The sequence below is a fragment of the Globicephala melas genome, unplaced genomic scaffold (assembly GCF_963455315.2).
Source record: "Globicephala melas unplaced genomic scaffold, mGloMel1.2 SCAFFOLD_146, whole genome shotgun sequence".
NCBI lineage: Eukaryota > Metazoa > Chordata > Mammalia > Artiodactyla > Delphinidae > Globicephala > Globicephala melas.
The window spans coordinates 533,185-559,826 of record NW_027207319.1 but is presented as its reverse complement, the minus strand read 5'-3'; the positions used below and the strand labels follow the sequence as shown (position 1 = coordinate 559,826).

Below are 26,642 nucleotides of genomic sequence, written 5' to 3'. Positions count from 1 at the left end.
CCGAAGCCCCTCCCAGCGAGGCCTCGACTCCCGTGTCTGGCTTTGCATCACCCAATTTTAGCAAGAATCCTGTTAGCTCAGTTGGACGAGAGACCCCTGGCCCGCCATCACCGAGAACCCTGGTTTAGCCAGAACCCCGATGCAGTGATTTCCCATCCCCCACCTCACCTGCTCCTTGGCTGTCAATCCCTACCTTCCAGGCTGCATTGGGAATTCGGCCAGTTCTGTACTGAGGCCTTTTTTTGTCCCCATTGCAATGGTGCTGAACGAACCTGTCTCCATGGCTTTAACTGCTGTCCAGCTCTGGGCCTCTTGGGCAGCTCTGCAGAGCTCGGAACCTCCTTTGTGACACTGCTTGGCCTTTGAGGGGAAGCCGATGTCACCTAACGTGTGCCTCTTTGGCGTAACGATTATTTTGAGAAAAAATAGAGCAGAAATTGCCCTTTTGGGAGGGACGTTCACACTGTTAAGGAAATCTCCCCCTGTACGTGTCTCTCTCTCTGTACCTGAACGGGGGTGGCTCTGGATCAGGAGAGACTCTTACTGGGGAGAAGCCCAGATTGAAATCCACGTAACCACCACACCCCGCTTTCTGCTCTTCTTCGTCACCCCCATAACTGGCTTCCCCCACATCCTTCTTCTTTTGTCTTTAGCTCAGGGAATTCTGAGGGACTGAGAAGCTCTGTGTCAGCAACGCGGGGCAAAGACCACATGTGTGTTTCTGATCGTGCCCTGGGTGCCGCACCAGGACGCCACAGACGGCGCAGCTGAAACACAGACTCTTCTCTCTGTTCTGGGGTTGTATCTGGTGAGGCCTCTCTCCCGGCTTGCAGACGGCCATGTCCTCCCTGCATCCGCACGTGGTCTCCCCTCCTGTGCGCACAGGGAGATCTGTGGGGTGACAGCTGAGGGAACCCCCAGCAAAAGGCACAGGGGCTGTGATTTCTCTGCTTCATGAACCGGGGGTCACGCGAGTCCTCATGTGAGTCCTCCAGGGTTGGGCCCCGCCCACAAGCCCCAGCCTCCGGGCCAGGAGACCAATGTCCCCTCCCTCCAGCAGGGCGTTGGGGGGCTGGCTCTCCCAGGCCACCCCTGGCTCAGCCCCTCCCTCGCCGTCCCCGTGGCCAGTCCAGCCACCACTGTCCTGGCTCCTGCTGGGTAAACACGGTGCCCACGTGATGCCAGGCCTGTAGAGACTCTGGGGCGCACCTTCAGGGATCTCCACTCAGCTCCCCGGGAGCAGCTGCAGCAACAGCGGGACAGGCCACACCAAGGCCCACCTCAGACCTTGCGTCAAGCCCCTCCTTCCAGCCCGGACGCCGGGCCACGCCTGGTTCTGGGACTCACTCTTTTGGAGGGCGGGTGGGCAAGCAGCTAAGCACCACGGAGTGGGGGACCCAGACCCCAGCGAGGCCCCAGCACACACTTGCTGAATCTTTATTGCACCTTTACCACATTGCAAACTCTTCCACGAAGATGCCGTGAAAGTAACCAGCTGCCCGGCCACATGACTGTGTCACACACGTGCACAGGCTTCCGAAGCAAGTCAGAAGGTGCCCCGAGGCAGCCCGGGCAGCCAGGTAACGATTGGTCCTTCACGTCGCCCGAAAGCTACACGGTGTTCATCTGTCGACGGGAGTCCGTGACAGCCTCAGGAGCCTCCTGCAGCCCCAGACACCTCAGCCCCAGGCAGGGAGGAGAGTTTTTACTGTACGTTCGGTCCAGAGGGGGAGCCCTTCGCAGGGGCACTTGGCCCTGCCGGGTGGCCCTCCGTGTGACTTGCTGGGTGGTCGGGGTCTGCATAGATGTCTCTATTTATGTACATTTACACCAGGTATAAATACAAAATAGTAAGTAAAGGCTTCCTTTCCATACAAAAGGGTGGTGGGCCGCCGCCAGGCCGCCTCTGTCCACGGGGGCGGAGTGCGCTCCCGCCGGCCCGCCCTGGTCTGGAAAGTGAGGACACGCGTCCCCGGGCAGCCCGTCCGCTCCTGCGTTGGCCCGTGTGCCCCGGCAGCTGGCCTGGCCACGGCTCACGGTCACTACCTCCCAGCAGAGGCTCTGTGCTCGGGGCTGAGGTCGTCCTCCACGACACCGGGCAGCCCGTTCTTCTCCACGCAGTCCCTGACCGCCTGCAGCACGACGCGCAGCCGCCGGTCCAGAGCCTCCAGGTGCGGCCGGTACAGGACGGGGGCCACGCGGTCCCTACGCAGGGACTCGGCCATCAGCAGACTCAGCTTGTACTCCTCCTTAGCCAGGAGCTGCAGCCGCAGGTACGTGGACCTCCTGATCCTGCGGGGAGAATGACGTCAGGCCGGCACCGGGAGGAAGAGCCTGGCCGTCGCTGCAGCCGCCCCGAGCGCGGTGCCGGCCCAGCCCCTGGCCCACTCCAGCCCCGTCCTCTCAGAAGCACGTGGTGAGGGTCCTGCCTCCAGGAGGGGCCCGGGTGGGCCCAGCGGTGTCCAACGGGCCCCGTTACTCCCGGCAGACAGTAGCGGGGAGGGAGGCAGCCCCGGCTTGGCCTGCTCGTTGTCTGGGCCAGGCGACACAGAGCTGCCCCGGGGCCGAGCAGGTGTTTAGCCCCACAGCCTGTTTCCCCATCTGCTAAAGGAGGGGCCGGGCTGGGAGCCCCGAGAAAGGTGGCAGAGTGGGAGCCCGGGGCTTCGGTGTCTTCCGCTGCAAGGTGGGCTATTACGGTGACACGGAGCTGGGTCCCGGGAGGAGCTCTGGGAACTGCCGGGGTGGGGACAGGAAGGCTCGGCCTGATCTGCGGCCGCGGCTGTGGCAGCATCCGGCCTCCTGTGCAGTGACAGGGCCAGCCCAGGGGTGGGGCCCTCGGGGAGGGGCAGAGCCGCACCTGCAGCACTGCTGTAAAGGCACCAGGATGGAAAGCTCGTCGTGGGAGTATTTTCCAAACCTGCGGGAAGAAGAACAGAGCTGTGGAGAGGCCACTCGCAGGGGGACACCGTGCGCAGAGCCCAGGCACTGGGACGGGAGCATCAGAGCAGGCGGTGCCCGCGTGGGCCCTGCCTCGTGTTGCGGGGGCCTGGCCCCTGCTGTCCAGCCCCGGGTGCAGGGCCTGGGACGAGGCAGGTGCCTGAAAGCGGCCTGACCTTCTGGCCACTGGACTGAGCAGAGGTTCGAAGGGGTGAGTCCGGGCAGAATGAGCGGAGAAGGCTCGAGGGCGGGTCAGCCAGGAGTCTAGCTGCAGGGGCGTCTTCTACAGCTGGGAACGCGTGACCCACAGACGTAACTGCCCAGGTGCCCAGAGCTGATTCCCTGAGGCGTCTGAGAACTTGCAGCTCTGACCGCTGGAGTGGTCTGTCCCCTGCACACACACCCACTGCAGGCCTCAGTCTCCCCAGCTCACAGGCTCACAGGAGTCCTGGCCAGAACCCTGTGTCACATAGCGGGGCCTTTGGGGGCTGGGCCGTCCCTCCCCACAGAGCGCCTGCTCCCCCAGGTCTGGGTGGGGACACGGCCAGCCCTTCGCTGCGTCTGGAAGGACTCACCCTCTCCCATTGTCCAAGTGGATGATAAACGTTTTGTTCCCAAACTTCTCGAAGGTCTCGTAGTGATGGCGGTCCATGTTTCCTGTAGGGACAAGCCTGCTGGGAGCCTGTGTGCAGCTCAGAGGCGTCCCCTCCCTCCCCCGTCTGGCCTCCAAGCTGGCAGAACCGAGTACAAGCAGGACCACGGTGGCTGGATCTGTGTCAGGCGTTCCCAGGGCAGGCCGGTGGCCCCGGACATACCCATGAGGAAGTCGAAGATGGTCATGTCCATGACGTCCAGGATGCGGTGGCTGCTGTCGTAGGGGGGCGTCTGCTTCACCTCCTCGCAGTAGTCAGGGTCTACTTCCCACCTGCAGGGGAGCCGGCATGAGAAGGGCGGGCTCCCCTGTAGACAGGAGGACCCAACCAACCTCTGGGGCTGCCCAGCTCAGCACACCGGGTTCCCGGGGCAGCACCGGGCACCGGGTGAGAAAAGGTGTCACCGCAGGACAGAGTGTGGGCGGATGATGCCGACCAGCGGCGGGCTAAGGCTGCATTAACAGGAGCATGGGGCTGGGAGGCGATGGAGCTATAGCACGCGGATGCCACGTACTGGGGGGGCCTGGACAGCACACTTGCAAGGACGTCTCCGTGGCTGTAGGGACTGTGGCTCTCTTGCAAGAAGAGCAGAGGTCTGAAGCCTCGTCTTAACACGGACAGATCCCAGAGGCCAGTGAGCACCCAGTTCCCAAGTGAGGGGCCCTTTCTGATCATCTGCTCCCACACACTTGGCCCTGCCATTCCTCACACCGAGCTTGTTCCCTGCTGCAGGTCGGGCAGAAGCCAGCCCTCTGGAGACCCCGGGGAGTCAGGATCCTGGAGTCCCCGCCCAACGTGCGCCCAACTCACTCTGCCTTCTTGCGCTTGTGGTATGAGCGTCGCCAGGGGTTCCGCCAGGTCTTCCTCTTGGCCAGGGCCAGGTCAGGCAGAAAGGCGGCCAGCGAGCCCTCGATCTGGTCTGGCCGCCCGCACAGGGCGTGCTCCGTGGAGCAGTAGTAAGAGCACTCCCCGTAGAAGCAGATGTTGTTGGCTGTGGGTGGGGGACACGCAGGCAGTGGGGCCACTCGGGCAGCGTCCCCATGCCGGCCCCTCCCGGACATCCACCCCACCCTGGGCCAGCGTGTCTGCGCCACATCCGACTCGTCCCTCCCCTGGGCAGGGCTCACCCACACTCTCACGCCTGACCTCAGCCGCCTGCTCCAACCCCGCATCACAGACCCTGGGGCTCGGACCTGAACCCGAGCTCTTCCTCGTTACCCTCGAAACTAAGTCTGGAGTCTGTGGGGATTCTGTCCAGTGGCTTGAAAAAGGCCCTCATACCAAGAAAAAAAAGTGAGACTCAGCCGGCGGGGAGAGGCCTGCAAACCGTAAGCTAGTAAGCGTCCAGTATTTGCACACAGAAGAGTTCTTACATCTCAGTAATGAGAAGATGAACAGCCCCATCAATAAATGGGCAAAGGAGTTCGAAGGGTATTTCTCCAAAGAAAATATAGAAATGGCCAACAAGGACACGGAAAGATGCTCGACAGCGTTAGTCACCAGGGAAATGCAAACCAAGTCCACAGTTTCTCAACCAGGAGGATAGTTTTGATCAAAAGAACAGATAATAACTAGTGTGTTGAGGGTGTGGAGAAGTCGGGTCCCTAACACAGTGCTGGTGGGAATGTCAGATGGTGCAGCTGCTGCGGAAAACAGTCAGAAAGTTGGAGCCAGAACTACCGCATGACCCGGCCATCCCACTCCCAGGCACACGCCCGAGAGGAATGAAGACACATCCACACACACACTTGCACACAGACGTTCACAGCAGGCCACTCCGGCAGTCAGAGCGGAACCAACCCACGTGCTCGTCAAGGGATGGGCGGATAAACACAGTGCGGTTCATCCATGAAGTGGAACAGTATTAAACCACAGAAGGAATGAAGTGTAACACCTGCTACCACGTGGATGAACCGTGAGCATTACGCCCAGTGGATGAAGCCAGACACCGCTCACGTGAAACGCCGGGAACAGGCAAACCCACGGGGAGACAATGGCAGCTGTCGGGCAGAGCGGGGGTGACTTTGAATAGGGACGGGGTTTCTGCGGGGTGAGCAAATGTCCTGGAATCAGATAGTAGTGACTTGCACAGCACTGAGAATGTACTAAAAACCACTGAGCGGCACACCTCAAATGTTGGCTTGACGACGTGTGGATTATACCCCCACAGAGAAGAGTGATTTGAGAAGCATTGGGCGGGGAGCAGGCTGCAGCCACTCCTCAGTGCTGGGCGCGGTGGGTCTGTCCGTGCAGTTACCAACCGAACCATGTCCTCAGGGTCAACCACTTCCTTCCTTTGCTGGGGAAACAAACCCCGAGCCTGGGGTGTGCAGAAATACAGGGCCAGGGCCCCAGGCACCACTGCAGGCCCCCTTCCCTCCAGGGCCAGGGGTCCCCCCTTCTGCTGCACAGCCTGCCCGAGTGACACTTGTGACCTTCTCTGGCTACAGACAGCAGTCACACCCCCTGGAATGGAAGCGCGGGCTCGGCGGCTCCTCTGAACACGCAGAGTCCCAGGCAGGTCGGGACACGGGGATGGGAGACAGCTCCCTCACACCCCCTGCTTCCCCCCCCTCAGGATCTCGCAGCTGCTGCTGAGTCATGACTGTCAGGCGATCAAAGAAAGATCAGCCTGAGATCTCGTCTGTGGAGACACAGTTCAATCTCAGCCCATTGTCAGGAGGAAAATACTTTTCTGAGCCCTGGAATCGGTCCCTCTAACAGCCTAGACTGGCTTTAGATGGACTCATGTGAAAAGACAGGCAGTCCCTTGGGCCCACGGCCTCTTCTTCATCAGAGACCCAAATCCAGTCTCTAAAGGGACGTCCAGGGTGGGGCTCCGATAGCCCGTAGCCTGTAGCTTCTCAGCTGTGCAGCCTCGGGGGAGGCCCTTCACCTCTCTGTGCCTCGGTCTCCCCTGAACGGGGGCTGCAGCAGTTTTGAGGCTGAGTGTTAAACTTGTGACCCGAGGGAGGAGTGAGGGGCCGGTCATGGCAGTGCCCTGCGTGTGGAGAGGAGGGCGCTGGAGGAGGCAGTCCTGGCTCATCTTATAATGACACTCCAGACAGACAGCTGGGGGTGGCCGGGGCCAGATAGCCAGGAGGGCCTGCCTGCTCCAGCCCCAGAGGACTTGGATGAGATGCACTGCCTGTGCAGGGAGCCTCGTCTCTGCGAGGATCAGTGTCGATCAGAGGACCAACACCCGCCAGCCTGAGGGTCCCGGACGGTCCAGGTGCGCCGTTCTCTGAATGTTTCAGGGGTTTGCCGGCTGGAGGCTGCCAAGATGTCACGTGGGGCAGGGCTTCTGGGGGGGGGGCGCTGAGGATGCCCGGGTGCAGTTCTGGGAACCCCTCTGGCCCTCAGTGGGACTCTGAGTGGGCACTGACCACAGTGTGTGGACAGAGGCCCAGTGACCACCCAGCCAGACCGCAGCCGGCATGGCAGGAAAAGAGCCGATTTAAAAGTGGGGCTGAGTGGCTGGGAGGGGGCAGGAGAGGCTCCTGGGGGGTTCACACGGGGTCCCTGTAGAAGCCCACAGAATTTGCGCAGGAGGACGCGGGCTGATCTCAGGATATGAGGCACGTCCATAGGAATCTGCCAGGAAAGCACGAGGAACGTGTTCCGTAGAAGACGTGGGCTCCAGCCGCTGGCCTCCGCGCAGCCCCACGGTGGCAGGCACTCGGCTGTCCCACAGTCCAACGTAGCCCTGCACCTCCGGCCGCACACTGCTGCCCTGGGCCTGCCGGCAGGAGGGCCGCCTCCACCTCTCACCCCGCGGGCTCCCTGCCCCCAAGGAGGGCCGCCTCCACCTCTCACCCCGCGGGCTCCCTGCCCCCACTCAGGCCCCTGGAGGCGGAAGGGAGCTGGCGTGGATTAAAGTCTACAGGGAAGCTCGGCATCTATGGTGAGTTTGGCCTCCGATGGGTGCAGAAGTGCAAGCAGAGCCAGAGTGGTCCAAATGAATCCCGACAGATTTCATTTTCCAAGACGAGGTCAAAGCTGGCTGCTTAAGAGAAAAGCAAACCTCCCCCAGGGCTTTCAGGAAGAGGTCTGGCTGGCAGAGCAGGGCGGTGGGGACACAGACAGTCTGGTCAGAGAGGTGGGTGTCAGGAGCGGCAGACCAAGCTGAGCCTGCGGCCAGCTGCTCCGAGGACAGCGTTCAGGAGTGCGACCCAGGTGGGGAGCTCGGGCGCCAAGCAGGATTCTCGGAGAAACCCGCGGGGCCTGGGAGAGCAGCTGGGAGCTGGGAACCCGAGTGGGTCCAGCTGTCGGAACCGACCAGTCAGAGTGACGGCTCTGCTCAGGGTGAGGACGGGTGTCGGCATGAGGCTGTGTACTCGGGGACAACCAGGGAGACCAACAGTCATGATTTGTGTGGAGGACAGGGTGGGACGCCAGCATCTCAGCTCATCTGCTTAGGCTAACAGCTGACTCCATCTTCTGGTTGTAGAAAGGACTCCCCACTCAAAGCCCAGGCTAAGGCTGCCTTTCCCCAGGAGAACACGGAGCGGGCATCAACTCGGAGGCCCCTCTGCCCCAGAGGAAGTGGAATCCAGCGCAGAAACCCCTTGATTTGTGTCCCTTTCTCAAGATTTCAAACTTCAATCCCTCCCTTTCCTTGTGGCAGGTTACATCATCCCTTCCGCTCAGGGCCCTCAACTGTCGGGGCAGAGCTCAGAAATGAAAGAGAAAATGCGGGGACAGGCAACAGTGTGGGTGACTCTCAAAATAACCACGTCGAGGGAAAGACAAAGAACAGGCCCAAGGCCGCCCAGCCTCCACTGTCAGAAGCAACCCAATGCACAGATGGAAGGTGGCCCCAGGCCGTCTGGGGGGACGCAGGGGCGGGAGGGGACTCTGGGGGACGGACACGGTCACCATCTTGACCGTGGGGATAGTTCAGACTCCAAACGTCAGTTAAACCATTTAAAAATGGGGATGTGGAAACGATGGGCCACCCCAGGGCCTGAGCGAGGAATCCCACGCAGGTGCTCGGCGAGGCTGGGGCGCCTGCCGCTGTGGCTGCGTCACCTGAACCTTCCCACCTGTGCCATGACAGAGGCAGGGGCACACGCCCCCGGACGGGCCTGTCCCACCCATCCACGCGGCTCGGGCACAGGCAAGGCGACCCCGGAAAGCCCTCAAAGACCCCTCCCGACGCACAGGCTCTCACTTTGCCCTTTGGTTTCTGGTCACACGGGTGAGACACTGACACAAAAGGGAATGAGAAGCCTCCTGCCTCGGGCGGGTGGGTGGGTTTCTGCCCTACTTTCCTCTCTTTACGGGCTCTGAGAGGAGGAGCCAGACGAGGCTCTCGGTGAGCAACGGATGACAAACATGGAGCTTCATGAAATTAAGGACGTGTGGCCTCAGTTCTGATGAATTTGTGAATGCAGCTGAGAAGCGTGCCGAGTACGTCAATCCGAACGTCAGTCTACAAGAAAGGAGTTTCTAGGCTGGGCTTTTATTCGCCAGCAGGTCTTCAGACACAGACAATCCAGGGCTTATGTGGCTTCTGTCGGCATGAACTAACTGGGGTGGGTGCCAGGCATGGCGGAGGCATTCCTGCAGGGGAGCGGGGGGCGAGGTCCACTCTCTGTGGATCTCGGTGTCCCAGCTGGGTCACCCCGCTCTGCTGTGCCAGCATCACTGGGACAACTCAAAATGTTCCAAGATGAAACACAAGAGAGTTCTCCATGGCCCAAGCCTAGTGAGCGTGGGCGCCTGGAACAGCTCAGCGCAGGGCCTGGCGCAAAGGAAGTGCTTGGGAAAGGGATGGGCGGATCGTGGAGGCCCAAGTCTGAAACAGGCTGGGGCAGGTAACTCAGCAGAGCGTGACTTACGTTTATGTGTGCACTTAAGGTTTATAATATGCAGTCTTGAAGGTTTTCATAAATGTCAGCACCTCCTGGTACATGGAGCGTGCAGGGTACCCGAGTGCAAGGGGAACCAGGGTCAACCCTCCAGGGGACCAGGTGAAGTCGCTGCTCCCCGCCGGCACTTGGTGGAGGAGGGGGGCGCAGCACGGCCCCTGCCACTATGGGGGGGTCTTGCTGGGGTGTTTTAAATCTGGGGGAGTCCAAAGGACGGAGTTCCCCTCTGGCCGGACCACCTGGAGGAGAACCCCGAAGAGGTGACGAATTTCCTTTTGCCTTTGGTAGAAACAATATCTATGCCAGCCCGGGGGGCGGAGTCAGGAACGATCAAGACTTTTAGACTTAGGGTGTGTGGCACGCGGTGCAGGGGCAGGTTACCTGGGGAATGAGGTTACCTGGGGAAATGAAGAAGGTTCTCCACAGCTTCTTGTCCCGCGTGACGTCCCGGATCTCCTTGGTCATGTTGACCATCCTACCAGCCACGGGAGGGACCCGGCGGAAGTCCAGGATCCTGGCAGAAGGACAGGGAAAGGAGTCCTCACCTCCGTACCCTCCAGCCGCTCCCACCGGAGCTGAGTGGACACCTCACTCTCCTCCGTTAGGCCCAGACCCCTCACGTCGGCTGCCCACCCTCCTCCCCAGCAGCAAGGGGCCTGTGAGGCCACAAAGAATTTGCATTCTGCTGGCAGAGCTGCCCTGAAACAGGTGATCACGGAGGGAAGGGGCCCAGTTTTGCGAGACTCATGACCTTTGGTCTTGCCAGAGAGGCTGATGCCCTGTGAGTGTCCTCTTTTCTCCCCTTTATTCCCGACGGCCGGCTCTCTACCCTGGGTCACCTGGGCAACTCCTGTCGGCCAGGCACACAGCAGGGCATGGCCATGGGGTGACAATGCCACGAGGGTGCCGGCGGGAGGGCTCACCTGTCCAGGTGGAAGGCAGCGATCTCTGCATTGTGCCTCTCGTAATCGGAGAAATAGAAGAAGTCAGGGGGTGTCTCCTGCTCCCTCATTTGCCTGGAGAAAATGGAACAGAACAGAAGTTTATCAAAGAGAAGTCGTCCCAGTGGAAGGGGGCGTGTGGCTCGTACCAACTCCGGGGAGCTGACTGTCGAATTCCCAAGGATTCTGGGAACAAGTCGTTAAATGTAGTCATTGTTAAAAATTAAATTATATAGGGAATTCCCCGGTGGTCCAATGGTCAGGACTCCAAGCTTTCACTGCCGAGGGTGCGGGTTCAATCCCTGGTTGGGGAAGTAAGATCCCACAAGGTGTGTGGCACAGCCAACAAAAAATAAAAAATAAATAAAATTATATAAACCTACAGCTAAGTAAGTTGCATTTAAGAATAACCACTTAGGGCTTCCCTGGTGGCGCAGTGGTTGGGAGTCCGCCTGCCGATGCAGGGGACGCGGGTTCGTGCCCCGGTCCGGGAGGATCCCACATGCCGCGGAGCGGCTGGGCCCGTGAACCATGGCCGCTGAGCCTGGCAAACACGGTGAGGGCCAGGCTTTGACCTCACATTTTGGGGCGTTTGCCCACTGTCCAAAGTCATGTGGGAGCAAACACACTCCCTGCATGAGATCCAGGTCCGTTCCGTGCCCTGCCTCCACCGCTGGGGACAATTTCCCCAGGAGGCCACCTGGCGGCACCCAGGGAGGAAACCCAACCTTCAGCCTAATAAGAATTTACCAAATGCCAGCGATCTTCTCTGAGCTGGGAAACAGGTCGGGTGAGAGTCAAGGGCCTCCCATGGTCTGGCCCACACCGCCCACTCAAGGCGGAGGCTGTCCAGTACAGGCGTGAATGCGCCAGCGACAGGAGACTCACCACATTTCCCCAGGTAACTCTCCCAGCCTGGCTTCCCTGAGTCCTCACTCCCCAAAATGCAGCTCGAGTTGGCCAGAGACCGCCTGACCCCGAGCATCTGGACCCAACCGCCAGCCGACATCACTGCTAAGCACACAGGCACACGCACAGGTATTGAGTACTGGAGAGCCACCCTCAGGAAACTGAGGCCACGCAGGGAGGACCAGACCCAGGCCTCAGTCCAGTGGGCTGCACATCCACTGGAGGTTCCCTCGCCCCCTGTGCTCTCAGAGCTCCTGACGGGACTCGCCCCTTTCCCCGTGCTTCCCCAAATGTCACCTGAATCAGCCTTTCCAGAACCAGCCTGTGACTCTGGGAACAGACCAGTGCTCACGATTCCAGCTGGTGTAACTCTGGCCTGGGCAGGACTCTGACTGGGGACCACCCTGGCCTTGCACCAGTCCCTTTGTGAGCCACTTAGGGATACCCTGCAGACGGCTGCTGGTGACCAAGGCACAGGCCACCTAGTCACCCGGCGGAGCTGGAGGTGGCTGGCGTGCATTTCCCAGTCACAGACCCTGCAGGGGGCTGGCACCAGGGCGGGGACTGCTCGGCACCTGGGAGAAGGGAAGGCCACGCTGGCCAGGGCTCCGGAGACATAAGGAAACCAAGTTCAGGCTTCCTGGTGGGATCTCCTGACTTTTAAATGCTGGCAAGTAAATTTCCTTTTTTAAAAAACACTGTGGGTCGAATTAAATACATGCGCCTCCCTCACTGGAAGCCACCCATGCCCTGGTCTGCAGCTGGAGGACTGGGCATTTCGGAGACTGAAGGTGGTGGCTGACTTAACTGAGAATCCCGGGCTGAGCCTAGCACTGTCTACACAACACTGCTTCTACGGACTTTGACGTTTAAACTGGAAAAGAGCCGGTGCAGATTTAAGTCAGATTTCTTCCCTGCAGACCCCAGAACAGCCCTCCCCGCAAGGCAGCGCCTCCCAATTGCACAGCCTGCAAACCCCACCCGACACATCCCCGGCCTTTAATTTTTTCAGTCTGTCGTGGAATTAAGAATTATTTTCGTTGTAAGATACATCAGAACTCACCACCAGCTCCTGGGGCAGAGTCCCTCAAAGAGAGCCCTACAAAAGTGTATGAAGCTGTGGGCCCTCAGAGTCCCCGGGGCCATGCCCGGGGCTGGCAGCACAGCTCTCGCCTGTGCTGCCGGAGGATCGGCCATTCTCGCCCCACCCAGGGGCTCCGGGTCACCGACTCTGCTTCTCAGCGTGGCCTGCACTGCCCTCCCCAGCCCAGCAGGACTCTCCTCGGTGATGGACATGCTCTGCACCTCACAGGCACACCCAGATGTTGGACACAGGACCCGACTTCCACATTTTATTTTAATTAACTTACACATAAACAGGCACATGTGGCTGGTGGCTACTGTCCTGGACAGTGCAGATCTAGAGGACGGCCTTTCTGAGGCCTCTCTGCTCCCTCCGACTGTCCCTCTGCCCGTATACCCTCACGCCTGGGTCCTCCTCTGCCCTCTGTCTCCCAGGCTCTGCCTCTCCACTCAGCTCATGGCTCCCCTGACCCAACAGGGCTCTCTGTCTGCCCCCCAGTGGACCTTCCTTCTTCCACTTTCTCGGCCAGGCCATCATCACCATCACCAGTGCTTCAGCCTTTGTTCCCTCTCCCTCACCCTGACCCACCCCTCTGAGCAGGTCACACACGTGGAATGCAGGTGGCTCTGAGCCCTGCTGCTCTGGGAAGAGCCCAGCCGCTTCCTGAAGGCACCGTGACCAGGCTCCGGAACAGTTCCTGGTACCTTCCCATCTCCCGCCTTGGGGTTTTCCGGTGGCCTCTGTCCCCGGGCCATTCACAGGAAGGCAGCTCTGCTCACCTCCTGGCGTCCTTACCAGCCAGTTCACAGCTGGGAGAACTCAGGGAGTCTTGGAGTTTCCATTTATCTGCTGTGGGGAGGATGCCGGCCCACCTCAGGGCGCAGGTGCTGAGCAAGGGGTAGCCTGGGAGCGTCTGCGGGGTGCCGGGGGCCAGCAGCTCCGGTCCCACTGTAGAGACTGGGATTCTGTCCTCGCACTGAGCAGGGAGCAGGTGGGCCATGGGCCCCTCCATGGGGGGCCGGCCACCTTCCTGCCACTTCCTGGGCTGCACTGGGAAACAGCAGGTACTTTGGAAAACTACTGAACCCAAAGCGCCAGGCAGGAGACCGGACTTGGCTGAGCCGGGCCACCTGGCAGCCTCTCCTTCCTCCAGGTGTCCCGGCGGAAGGTGCGCTCAGGTGCAGGAGGGCAGGTGTGGGGTGCGGCCCGCCCCAGGCTTCTTCCTGGGAGGGCGGCATGGAGATGTGAAAAGGAGACGCTATCGGACCCTCTGGAGCTGGCTGAGCACCCAGGGCTTGCCCTGACGAGGGGCGGAGAGCCCAGGGGCCAGGGACCAGCATTTCCTGGAAGGGCACCTGCAGCCCAGGAGTCACGGCCCTCCCCCACCCTGGCCTCGGGACTGCAAGGCAGGGAAATGAAAAGGTGTTAAGGCTGATGACTTCCTGGTCAAACAGCAGCTGAGGATCGAGGCAAACCACGGATTTAGTGTCTGTTGAAGTGAAAGGTGGCCTTGGCAACGGCGACTGGGGTTGAAAAGGGCAGAAAGGTAGAAACTGGTGGAAGTGGGAAGGGCCAGGGTCCGAGGAAGGTTCGGGTCCGCTCCTCCTGTCAGGAAGGCCCTGGAACTTCACACTCCACCTGGCTCAGACAGTCAGATGGAGCCCCAGGGCCACCAGAAAGCAGGCCCTGGAGGGCGGTCCCGGATACCCTCAAAGCCCAGACCCGCTAAACCCTAGTGAGAGGCTGCTTGGGACCAGTTCTTGGGGCCTCCTGCATGTCCCTCTCCCCTTCCTCTCCAGAGCTGACCACACCCAAACCCCCTTCCTTTAGAGGGACTTCCCTTAGCTCGGAAGGAAGCACAATACTACGTGATGGTGGTTATTCACACTAAAGTGAGAAGGACTGCTATGTTGGCCTCTCCCAGGAAGTCTGTGCTCTGAATCCCCAGAACCTGTGAATAGGCTGCCTTAAATGGCAAGAGGAACTTTGCAGGTGTGATTTAGTTAAGGATCTTGAGATGAGGAGATGGTCCTGGATTATCTGCATGGGCCCTATGTCATCAAAAGGGTCCTTATTAGAGGGAAGCACAGGGAGATCTGAAGCCAGAAGAGGCTACACTGGCGGCCCTGAAGATGGAGGCTTGGGGCGGGGGGGAATCTGTTTCCTTCTCTAGCTTCTAGAGGCGCCTGCATTCCTCGGCAGAAAGCCAACTCCAGAGCCTCCAGAAGCCCGCAGCCCCCAGATCCATTTTACATTTCGGACCTCCAGGACCGTAAGAGACCAAGCTTGTGTTGCTTTAAGCCACTAAATTTGTGGTAATTTTTTACCACCGGAGCAGGGAAGGCGTATGGAATCTTTGGCAACACGAAAGCAGCACAAAGGACACAGTGATTTAGCAACCCTGGAGAGGTTGTGAAATTCCGTCTGTTTCCTCCAGATCTGGTCACGCTGAAATGCATTACACTTGTAAGAAGTGACGCAGACGTTTTGAGAGAAGCACCTCTGTTTTCACATAAGCTGAGGGGGCAGAATCCGACGCGCATCGTGGGCCCTCCCTGGGCTGCATGATTTGTGCTTGGGGCGCCCCTCAAGGCTCTGATCTTTGCCCCTGTTTTGATGACACAGACGTCTGAGGTTGGGAAAGGGCGAGTGACGTCTGCAGAGCCACATGGCTGGAAATGGCTGGCCCTGGGTCAGGACCCGGGTGTCTGACCCAGTCCTAGGCTCTTTCTTTAGGCCCCAAAGTCAGACATGGCTCCGGGTGTGGGTCTCGAAAGCCTGCGTTTCCTCTGGGATCAGAACCGCCTCTGGGCACAGCGAGGCCGGAAGACGCTGGCTGCCAGCCGCCAGGTCAGGTGCCTAGGCTCACAGGGGACAAGGGGCTGCAGCCCCAGAGGTTCGGCTGCAAGAACCGTCCCCATGTCCCCAAGAAAGGTCCTGGTTCCTGGTGGGAGGAAGGGCCCACCAGTGCGTCCAGTTCCTGCCAGACGCTTGGCCCAGCTCCCAGCAGGTCTGCACCACTGCACCCCTCTTAACAGCTGTCAGACCCCTTGTCCCTCCCACAGACCAACAGCCTCCCTGCTGACCTCACTGCTACTGCCAACATCTCAGCATTCTTTCACTTGCGCGAAAACAGAAAACTTTTGCTCTGATTGAAAGCAGAGTAAGTTGGCAGCTTATGACCAAACCCACGAAGGGATAAAAGCCAACATTTATCCAGCTCTTACTCTGAGCTGAGCGCCCTGCTAAGTGCTTTCCGCGCGTTCACTCTCTGCGTCCTCACGACCCCTGTGAAGTGTCCTCGTCCTACAGACAAGGACACAGCCAGTGAGAGGTTTCAGCTCACCAACAGAGAGGTCCCGATACAGGGCCCAGCGCTGAGGTCCAATGCCCTGCGTTAGTCCAAGGGGACCCCCGGATTGAGATGGGGGGACTGGGGTGGGGAGTAGGCTGGACCATATTCTCTTCACTGGACACCTGGGGAGGACAACTGGTGGGGAAGGGTCTGCTCACACAGGCCTGCCCGGGCTGCCACCCTCTCCAGGCTGACGGAGCAGGTGCGCCCTTGGTGCCTCTGTGAAGTGGGGCAGGTAAGACGGCTCAGGGGTGACACCGCCAGGGGGAGCAGAGCCCCGCCGTGCCCCTGCTGCTGGCTGCCCCACCAACCCGTGCCGAGTTGCACACGGCGAGCCAAGGCCAGTTGAACGGGGATGCGGGAGCCAGGAGAGAGAACGGCAAACCGTTGGGTGAAACTTTGGAAAAAGGGCAACGGTGCAATTTGCCCAGGGCACACACAGCTGTCACAAGGCTTTTCCGTGTCCTTGTCAGAGCTAAGGGCCCCCGAGATCCCTGAGCCCAGATGGGAAACTGAGGCCCAGAGTGAGGTGGGCCACACATACACCTCTTGTGTGTCGGGCAGGCCCAGCAAGAGAGGCAGAACGAACGAGAGCGTCTCCAAGGCCACGTGAGAATCGCGAAAGGCACCCCTTCAGGTGTCTGCAGGTACCCGCTCGGCCCCGGAGATGCTCACAGACGGACGGCGGTGCTCCCGGGGGTCCTCCCCTGGGTCCCCGTGCACCCAGCCTCCTCTGACCCTCTTCTATCCATTATTCAGTAAGCTACTGATGACAGCAAACCCTCCTGTAGAACTTTCTAGCACCTGGCTCTGCTGTCAACGCTCCACTCACACTGACGCACGCAGGTCAGGACTCTGGGAGGCAGGCAGCGTGACTAGACCCACCTCACAGGTGAGGCACTGTAGCCGGGTCACGTGCTGGGAAGCGGCAAAGCCGGGCGAGGCACGTGGACCGGAGATCCTGGCGGCGTCTGTATCCCCACCGCCTCCTCCTAGTTCCAGGAGCTGGGGGCCCAGGAGGCGCGTGGATGGGTGTCCTGCAGCTGCTGTAACAGATGCCCACAGACGTGCTTCACACAACAGGAGTTCACCCCTCACGGTTCTGAGGACTGGGGTCCAAAATCAGGGCGTGGGCGGGTCACACTCCCCCCAGGGGCTCCGGGGGTGGCGGGTCCCTCCAGCCTCTTCCAGCTTCCTCAGCCTCAGCTCTGCCTCCATCACCATATCCCTCCTCTGGTTTCTCTGTGTCCAAACCAAGGACACACGTGACTGCATTTCGGGCCCATCCAGGGGTCCAAGGTGACCACCTCGCCCCAAGATCCTGACTCCATCACTTCTGCAAAGACCCTTGTCCTAACCAGGTGGCCTGATGTCCTGGGGGGCAGAGGCCACCGCAGGGACGAGGCTCTGGCTCCCGTCCCCGGGCCAACCTCAGGGGCAAAACACCCAACGAGACAGACGCTTGCTCGTTCCTCCAAAACGCGCAGTGGATCCGGTCACCCGGCGCAGGCGAGGAGGCAGAAATCAGCCTTTCTTTCTCGGACAATCTTCCCATCACTCACACGGCAGCAAGCGAGCACCTTGTCATTAAGGAGATATACTAAGCTGTTTAGTATCAGGTTTTCGGCTGGTAGACATTCTGGAAGGGAGAGGAGTCCGCCCCCTGGCAGTTACCTCGGCGAGACCTTTCCGTCAGTATCTCCTGCCAGTTGTGGCAACGTTTGTCCTGGCCCCTGCGGGGGTTGGGATCTGTTTGGTAAAACACGCTCTTCCTATTGAGAACCTCCAGCACCTGTTGTCCACTCCTACCAACCTATTTTCTTTGGGGGGAGGATTTCCCTGAAGGCTATGGGCCTCATAATGACCACACCCAGGGACGGGTTCCCCCAGCATCTTGTTACTCGCCCACAGACCTGCCCATGCCTCGACCGGCCACGCCGTGAGCCACAGCCAGAGCATCAGGACCAGTCAGCGATTTGCCGCCATCAGGTGATCACGAGGGGCCTTCACACCCGCTGACACCCTCCCCTTGGGTCTCCAAGAGACATGGTGACAGCTCTTCAAAGTAGGACACAGGGGACAAGTTGCTCACTTATGGTTGGGTGGAAAAATTAACTCAGAAGAGACTCAAACCTCTTATGGTCAACTTCATGAAAACCAATTAAAAAACAATTCAAAGATCTGTAACTGCAAAGAAAGTCTGAAGTCGTTTCCATTGAAAAATAATTGCAGTGACTCAGACTTGCGTTCCAAAGCAAAGGGTCGGGGCGGGGTGGGGGGTGGGGGGGAAGAGATTTGCTTGAAAGTTTAAGATCTATTGTGTTTTAAATACTTTTCTGTCTGCTCATCTGGAATTTGGGGACGTGACTAAGGAATGACATTAGAGTGCAAATGAATGCTCTGTCCCTGGCAACCATGAACACAGGCCCCTAGTTCTTCTTTCCGTACTTAAGCCTCCGTTGCTCATCTTTTTATTCAAGGTAAAAAAAGATGCTCAAATCTACTAAACCGTGTATTAAATATTTAGCACCAAGGCTACTGCTGTGATGTTGTTTTTCCTGCTGAAGGAAAAACAAAGTCAATCCCGAGCGTAGGGTCGATTCCAGCTTATTTTCGAGGCTTTTTAAGGAGATGTCAGGTCTGCAAAATTTCCTTTTACGGTGTAAAAAACAACCAGCTGACCAAACTGCTCTTGAGATGCCCGACTCGGTTTCTTCTCTGGCATGTGGGAATGAAGACCAGAGTTTCTTTCCTTCTTCTCACCTTCTGCCCCTTTCACGATAGCCCAGTGACGGCCCCCAGAGACCCTAACACCAGGGAGACTCTCCACGCTGCCGCTCAGGAGGATGTTTTCGGAAAAAATGACTTGCTTGCATTGATTTGAGCAAAGGGGATAATCTTTTCCAGAAGCTTCCAAGGAAACATTTGTCATGGTCAGCTGGGGCGGGCGTCCTGACGAGGCTGGGGGGACCGGGAGATGGCACAGCCCCCCACCTGCTCGACAGCGGCCAGAACTGCGCCCTCTGCAGGTTGTACTAACTTCTTACCTTTACCCACTTCCCTGCCTGCCTCCAGTAGTTTCCTTTTTCTTTTCTTTCGTCAAGCAAAGGAATCCCAGCTGCAGGAACAGCCGTGGTCGCCCGAGTCAGGGAGCTGTGGCCGCTGGTGAAACAGCAGGGTGTTTGGGGAGCCTCAGTGGCCGGGCCCTGGCCACTCGAGCCCACGCACAGTGGCGGCCCAGCATAACGGCCAGGCCAGCCACAGGGAGCCACCCGGGAACCTGGGGCGGGCGGTCCCCTTGGCCACGACGCTGGCCTCGCAGCTCTGCGGGCAGCCATTCCCTCCCTGGGCCTCTGGGTCCTGTCTGAACGGGCTAGGATGACGAGCCCCCGGGGCTGCAGTGGGGACCAACTCAATGAATCCTCCCGGCGCTCAAGCATGCCAGCGCCCAGGGCACGTGGGAGGCGGTGGTGCTGCGCTGCCTCGGACCCTTGGGAGCCTCTGACTGGGCAGCATCAGGCCAGCCCTTCCTGGGGGCCTAGGAGCTCAGCTGGTCGGGGCAACCATGTCCTCCACATGGGGACACGGGGACGCTTGGACCCCGGGGAGAAGGCTTGCAGTGGACCCTGGAAGCGAAGCAAAGATTGGAGCAGGAGAAGCCCCTTCTCCAGAGACCCTTCCCCGAGGCCCGGCACCATGCTCCTCAGGCAACAACCCCCCACGTCTCAGGTGAGCCCCTCTGTCCCCCAGAGTCTTCTCCTGCCCTCTCGTTTCCTCAAGACACTCACTCTCAGTGATGGTGGATCTCGAAGGTGGACAGCTGACTCCCCAATGTGCTGTCGGGCAGAGAGCCCAGGGTGGCCGTGCAGGCTCAGCTGGGGTCCTGGCTGCTCTGCCCCGAGCCTCCACTGGGCCAACAGCTCTGCTCTGCTGCTGACAAGCTTGGGAGAGTCTCTCAAAAGCCTGTAATGGGTTGTTACTCGTTTTTCAATTAATAAAGTCCACGGCTTTCTGACTATAAAAATAACCCATGAAATTGGAGACAACCTAAGTGTCCTACAACTGGGGGCCTGTAAGGCGATCAACCACGTGAGACCTGGTGTCTGTTCATCACTCCCAGTGGCATGGGGAGGGCGCCGTGGAGACGCACCAAAGACCAAGGACTGGACCTGGAATAGCTGCTGGAGAGCCCCCCGCACGCTCAGACCCTCACAGGCCAACCGCAGGACCCGTCCACCCACCCCCGTCACAGGGCCTGTGCTGGCCGAGGAGGCCCCCCTGGGCCTGGTGCACTGGGCTCTGCAGCTCTGGACGTTTTCTGTTTGCACCACCCGCAGAGGCCAGGATGGCCCTCAGAGGTCCCGCTCCTTCCTGCAGGGGCCACGTGGGGACACCAGGTGCTGCTCTGAGCCCGCGGGAGCCCCGCACAGCGTCCCTGCCGGGCTGTACATGTGAACTGCAGGAGTTTGGCGCCCGAAGCTCCCCTGAGTCCACTAGGCCCTGTGCATATTGGAGACATAGATGGTCACACCCAGGGCTCAGTGGGAGTCAACTGAGGTTGTGGACAAACTGCAGGGCACTGGGCAGCCCCGGATATGGAGCGCAGGTGGGGCCCTCCCCCAAGGTAAGTGCAGGAAGGGGACTCTGGGCGCCAGCAACCAGCTGAGGTGATGAGACCAGGCCAGCGGGGTGCAGAGCTCCAGAACGACCCGGCGACCCCATCTGTACTTCAATCCCACAGTGGCTCAGAGAGGGAACGGCCAGCCCGGCTGCCCTGCTGTGTTCCTAGTGTGGCCCCTGTCACCGGCAAGGACGCCGAGGCCAGGGGAGCTCAGGGCCCACAGGAGGTGGCGCCTGCCTCTCTCAGCAAAGGAGGCAGCTCTGTGGCTCACAGCCCGGCCCCCGCTGTACAGGATCCATATGGCATGTCTGACGGGAGCATCAAGAGATTAAATATAGGAGAGGCGCTGTCTGACTCATATATAAATCGGTCCTGGAGACCAACACGCAGTACAGGGTCATGGACAACAAAACTGCATTTTACACGTTAATCTGGGATAGCCGCTCAGCATGCAAGGCCGTAGCGGCACCTGTGCTGCAGTGACAACGTGGCCATGGCTCCCGCTCTGGCAGCCAGGAGCCTCTTTAAATCCTCTCCTCGTAAAAGTGATGAGTGCAAATAGCGTGCAATGGTTTCATGCTTTGATAACGAGGCACCGAGCCCCAGGTCCACGGACGCGGTGGCCACGTGGGGACCACGGAGAACGCCACCGTAGACCCTCTGCCTGCCAGCCCTGGAGGGAGGGGGAGGGAGGAGGTGTCGGGGAGAGCCAGCCCCTCCAGTCGCCTCCCACAGAACTGTACCAGGGACGGATAACCTCACAGAGCCAAGCCCCTTGCGACTCCTGCCCCGTGTTGTCCCAGAGAAGCTCGCCCCACGAGGTTGCAGCCAGTGGGCTCCCCCGGGCCTGTGCTCACGACAGCTGGATGCGGTCCTCGTGAGGAGGCGCCCCAGCGAGGCGCAGGGCCTGCTCAGGGCCAGGCGGTGGGTCTGGACCACCGTGTCACTAACCCAGAGGCAGTGCAAGCACTGGGAAGACAGCCGAGAGGGCGCCCGTCTGGGCGCCGCACCCTGCTGGACGCACTGGTCATCGGGAGGCCCTGGCGGGGCCTGGAGGGCAGGCGGTTCAGTGAGGCTGCCCGCTCGCGCCCCTGGGCCCCAGCGCGGGCCTGAGCAGGGCTCAGCAGGCTGAGGTGCAAGTCACCAGGGGAGGCCCTGCCCTCCAGCACTTCCTGTTCTCAGGCCCGCGCTGCCCCCGGCGGGCCAGGCTGGGGGTGGGGGGCGGCTCGCGTTTCTGCGGTGAGAAGGGCTGGCTGGCCAGAAGGGGTTTCTGCAGCTGCCTCTGTGTGTGCACCTCGGCTACAAGGAGCTCCTGGGCCTCAAAGAGCTGCTCAGGGATGGTTTCTCCGGGAGATGCGCACAGGCGCGCGCACACACACGCACACACACACACACACACCCCTGTTCTTTGCAAAAGTAATGCAGGTACTTAGAGCCTCTTCACATGCGATGCCTCTGGGAGGAGTGGGCAGCATGGGCGCCTCCCCAGCAGAGACCCCGGGTCCAGGGTCCCCGGACGGCCGAGCCTCGGCCTGACGGTGCCTGAGAGGCCTGGGACCTGACGTCCAAGACACTGGAACCAAGCCCTGGCCGGCCTCCCACGCCCGATTCACGTTTAAACCCCCTGAGCCTCAATTTCCTCCTCCTTGAAGGAGGGCTGGTGATAAAATTAAAACATGACGTGTCAGCTACAGGGGCACTGGCTTCGCCGGCCAGAGTGGAGGCTGTCAAACCCTAACAGACCTGAGAAGGCGAGGGAACGGGTCTCACTGGCGTGGACAGCGCGGCCGAGCGTGGTAGCCTCAGGGAGACCAGCCGTGGCACGAACAAGGAGCGCGTGGTGGGCACAGGCGGCCATGTGTCCCTGCAGGGCGGGCAGCAGCCCCCGGACGGACGTGCAGACACAGGCCCCTCCGCCCGCAAAGCCACACACGCGGCTGTCCCTCCAGACCAAGGCTCCCAGAGCAGGACAGAGGGGAGCTGCTGCCCGCAAACAAAGGGAGTGAGGCCCCAGGGGCCAGAAGTGGGGTTAGGCCTGGCCTGGTCCAGAGGCACAGGGCATTCACGGCCTGCGACCTGTCCAGGCTCCGTGTACGGCCATCACAGACACTGGCATCAAGCCTGGGTGCCACACCCTGCCCTGGAATGAGCTGCTGGAGTGTAGACCACAGGATGGCTGCCCTGGACAGCGGCTCTACTGAAGCCAAGCTGAACAGAGCCCGACCCTGCCACCCAGCACTGCGCTCCCGGCACAGCCCTGCCCCCAGACGAGCCCTCAGAAGTACGAGAGCGGTCAGGGCAGCTCCACTAACAACATTCTTTAACTGAAACCGCCCCCAAGTCCGTCAACAGGAGAGGGATGAAGAAACCGGAGGTTTTCACACAATGGAACGTGACTTGGCCACGAGAACGAGCCACGGGAGAGGCATCTCTCAGACGCGCGGGCAGCATGGGTGGGGGCAGGGGGGCGGGGATTCACTCACTGGGAACCGGGGGCAGGAGCCACCCTGGGAGGAGGAAACTGCAGCGGCCACAGGGGTCCGGGCGCTGTCAGTTGGCCCTGACCTGGTGCTGGTTTGCTGGTTACCTGGTCACCTGGTTACTGGCGCGTGTTGTAAACACCCGCTTACCGTCTGTGTGCATTTCCATATGAACGTTCCAACTCAACAGAAACGTGCATTTTAAGAAGGCGGGAAGGTGGGGAATTACAAGTGTCGGTAAAGCTAAAATTGTATTGGATTTTACCAGCACTGATAATATTTGCCCTTGATCTAACTGACCCTCCTCATACAACACACAGAGGAGACCCAGGCAGGCGGGGCGGCGGGTGAATCCATCAGCCGTGAAGATGAAAACTCTTTCCTACCTTTCGTCACCCAGGCACTGGGAAGAGGTGCGGGTATACACGGAATATAGTCTTACCTGGATGTTGGAAAGGGTTGAATTGTGTTCCCCAAAATGGGATGTTTAAGTCCTAACCCTGGGGACCTGTGACTGTGGCCTTATGTGGAAATAGGGACTTGGCAGGTGGGGTTCATTAAGAAAAGGTCATAGTGGATCAGGCTGGCCCTGAGTCCAGTGACTGGTGTCCTTATAAGAAGAGGGAATTTGGACACAGACCCGCAGGAGAGACCATGCGACAACAGAGGCAGAAAAGGGAGTGAGTGACCTGGCCACAAGCCACAGAACGCCAAGGATCGACAGCCACGCCCAGAAGCCGGAAGAGGCAGGAAGGACCCTCCAGAAGCCTTCGGGGAGGCGGTCCTGCGACACTGTGGTTTCTGCCTCTGGCCTCCGGGACTGAGGAAGAAGAGCTTCCTGACTCTCTAAGCTGCCCGGGTAGTGATGCTTCCCGACGGCAGCCTGGGACACTCACACGGTGTGGACGCACAGGGTTAGAGCTCAGCTGTTGTCATAAATTAAGGAACCAGAAACGAACCCACACGTTAACGACATCAAAGACGATGATGACCACTGCGCTGAGATCTGAGTAGGGACAGTGCAGTGGTCACTCCAGCCACATCTACTGCTGGCCAGTGCCCTTGGGTGCCCTCGGGCACTCTGAGCCTCAGTCTCCTTGTCCACAAGGTCTGTGGGGTAACAGTGGCCTCCCTCTCTGGGTCCGTGAGGCACTGTGTCTGGCATGGCGCCCTTTCCTGCACCCACGACCTCGGTCCCATCTGCCTCCAGGCTGTGGGGGTGGTGCCTTCTTTGGGGGCGCCTTCCACTGTCGCCCCAGCTCCTCAGCCCTGCCTGACAAGTGCTCAGTGAGCCAGACTCGACCCATTTCAGACTCACTGAGCCTGGCCCGTGGGGTTTTTCTCTTCTTCTGCTTTGCAAGTGATGCCGGGTCTGTGGAACACCAGCGACCGGCTCGTCTGTACTGGAGGTGTCGTCTTGCTGTTGGAGCTATTTTCCCCTCAAAGCTACCACGGGGGCAGGTGTGCTTTCCTTCCCTCCCTGCGTCTGAACACGCTTTGGATCCCAAAACACACATGGCACAGAGGGCGCTGTAGCTCCGGATTCCAAACGCTCAGTAGGCGGCCCGGCTGTTTTGGTGAAAACGGACCGTTAAAGCAGCCTCGCCAGGCCGCGGGGAGCGACGGGTCGCCTGCTGGCAAGTGACCTGAGCAGAAGCGCGGCTGCAGCTCCGTTTCCAGCCTGCATTCAGCTGCTGTGCCCTAAATAGCCACTGCTCAAGCGCACCAAATAGTCATCATCCCTCGAATGTCTGCAAGTCACAACTGCAAACTCCAGCACACCAGCCAATCAAAGAGCAAGGGCTGACTCGGGGAGGCGACTGCAGTGGCTCCGGGAGCCCCACCGGTGCTGAGTTCACCGTCTTCCTTACTGGAGATACAGAGGTCCCATAGGGCAGGGGCCCGAAGCCTCCCGTAATCCAGCCTCATGCAGCGTAAGGCAACCAAGGCCCAGAGAGGGGAGGGAGTGTTGCAAGGTCACACAGCAAGGATACTCTCTACGGCTAGGCCTCACCTTCTAGGTGCCTCCACGTGCACCTGCTCCCTGCCTGGACCCCCACCCCCCACCCCGCACGGCCCCGCAGGCCACTGGCACCTAGGTTGGAAGGCTTCACTCTCTCAGCCCCGACCACGTCCGTCACTGTGCCCAGGGGGTCTTCCTCTCCCAAGTGTCTCTAAGAGCCACGCTCATCCCCCATCCTCACGCCTCCTCAGGCGCAGACGCCAGCACCTCCCATCCGACACCCGATTAGCCCTCCCACCCTCCCCGTATAACGTGGCTGACTGACACTCCTGGAAAAAATCCCAACATCCAGGCCCAGATGCCCTGCAGAGTCTGACCGCTGCCCCTCTCCAGCTGCCTGGACCCGTCTCCCCTCGAGTTCTGTGCTCAAACACAGAACTGTCCCACAGAACTTCCTGTGACGCTGGGCGTGTCCAACACGGCACCACCAGTTATGTGCAGCCCCTGACGCCTCAGGTGTGGCTGGTGTGACGAGAGACTAGGTTGTAACTTCATCTCACTTAAATGAACCTCAGTATAAACAGCCCCGTGATGTACTCTGCACAACAGCACTGGTCCTCCAGACTGTAGAAGCCGCCCGGTCCTGGACTGTGCTGCCTCCTCCAGGCTGTCCTCCTGAGCGTCACACCTGTGCTCAGGCCTCAGCTGGAGGTCACTTCTGAGAAACTTCCAGCTGCCTCCCAAGTGCTCACCAGCCCTCAGTCTCCCGTCTGCCGTCAGTGGCTCGTTCTCTTGTTCGTTCTGCAGACGTACGTGTGGCACCCAGCGAGGACCAGGCCCTGCGCAGTGGAGCAGACACACCGCTCTCCATCCCACCCTAAGCAGCAGCAGTGCCGGGCCTGAGTCACGCCCGCATTCCCTGCACCTGGCAGGAGGCCAGGCCGGGCTCAGTGCTCGTGGGGTGACTGAACGGCGTACCTCTGCCAGCAGGTGGTCACAGCTAGTGTTACGGGCACACCTGGACGCTTCCTTTCCAAGAAGCAGGTTGAATCCTATTGCAAAGCCCGTACACTCTGGTGCATCTGCCCAGCCCCACCCCATCTTGCCAAATACCAGCTCCTCCTGCTTCCTTCTATAAACTTGGTGCCCTGTCTCCTAAACCAATCCAACAGAGTTTAGACCTCAAACCTCTTCCTACGATGCCTTTGTTGACAGATGGATAAACTGAGTCCCAGTAAGGGGGTGAATTTACTGGAGGTCACACAACAATGGCCTTGCCAGGCCTGTTGTCTCTGTGGATACACCAATGCTTCTGAACTTCAGCCACACACAATCACCTGCACCACTATTACCTAGCATGTACATTTTTCGATATTACAATTTAAATACTACACCAAAAGCACGAGCTACAACAACATAATAGTTAAAGCCAACATCCTCAGAATGAGAAACTTGTGCCTCAAAGGACACCACGTATGTGATAAGGGTCTAATATCCAAAATATATAAAGAATTCTTACAATTTACTAATGGAAAGACAATGAACTAAACAACAGCAAAAGATGTGAACAGACATTTCTCCAAAGAAGATCTAAATGACCAACAAGGACATGAAAAGACACTCGACACCACTCGTCAGTAGACAGCTATGAATCAGAACCTCAAGGAGACACCACGTCACACACCCACCAAGATGGCGAGGACCGAAAAGGCGGATAAAGACAAGTACTGACGAGCAGCACGTGGAGGTGGCTGCTGGGACCACACGATACGTAGCCGCCGAGGAAAAGCGTCTGCAGCTCTTCAAACAGTCACACTTAGTTATTA

At 59.5% G+C, this 26,642-nt stretch overlaps 1 protein-coding gene across 1 annotated transcript in view; it reads right to left on the bottom strand.

The window, feature by feature from the left end:
* Positions 1 to 1,423: 1,423 nt before the first annotated feature.
* LOC132596380 (extracellular serine/threonine protein kinase FAM20C) overlaps positions 1,424 to 26,642 on the bottom strand; it is a 36,291-nt gene continuing 11,072 nt past the window's right edge. Inside the window, exons 4-10 of the mRNA XM_060293412.2 lie at positions 10,387 to 10,479; positions 9,862 to 9,977; positions 4,401 to 4,581; positions 3,753 to 3,862; positions 3,513 to 3,594; positions 2,858 to 2,917; positions 1,424 to 2,292 (exon numbers count right to left, since the gene is read on the bottom strand). Coding sequence (XP_060149395.1) covers positions 2,043 to 2,292; positions 2,858 to 2,917; positions 3,513 to 3,594; positions 3,753 to 3,862; positions 4,401 to 4,581; positions 9,862 to 9,977; positions 10,387 to 10,479 — 892 coding nt within the window. The 3' untranslated portion in view covers positions 1,424 to 2,042. The remainder of the gene's footprint in view (positions 2,293 to 2,857; positions 2,918 to 3,512; positions 3,595 to 3,752; positions 3,863 to 4,400; positions 4,582 to 9,861; positions 9,978 to 10,386; positions 10,480 to 26,642) is intronic.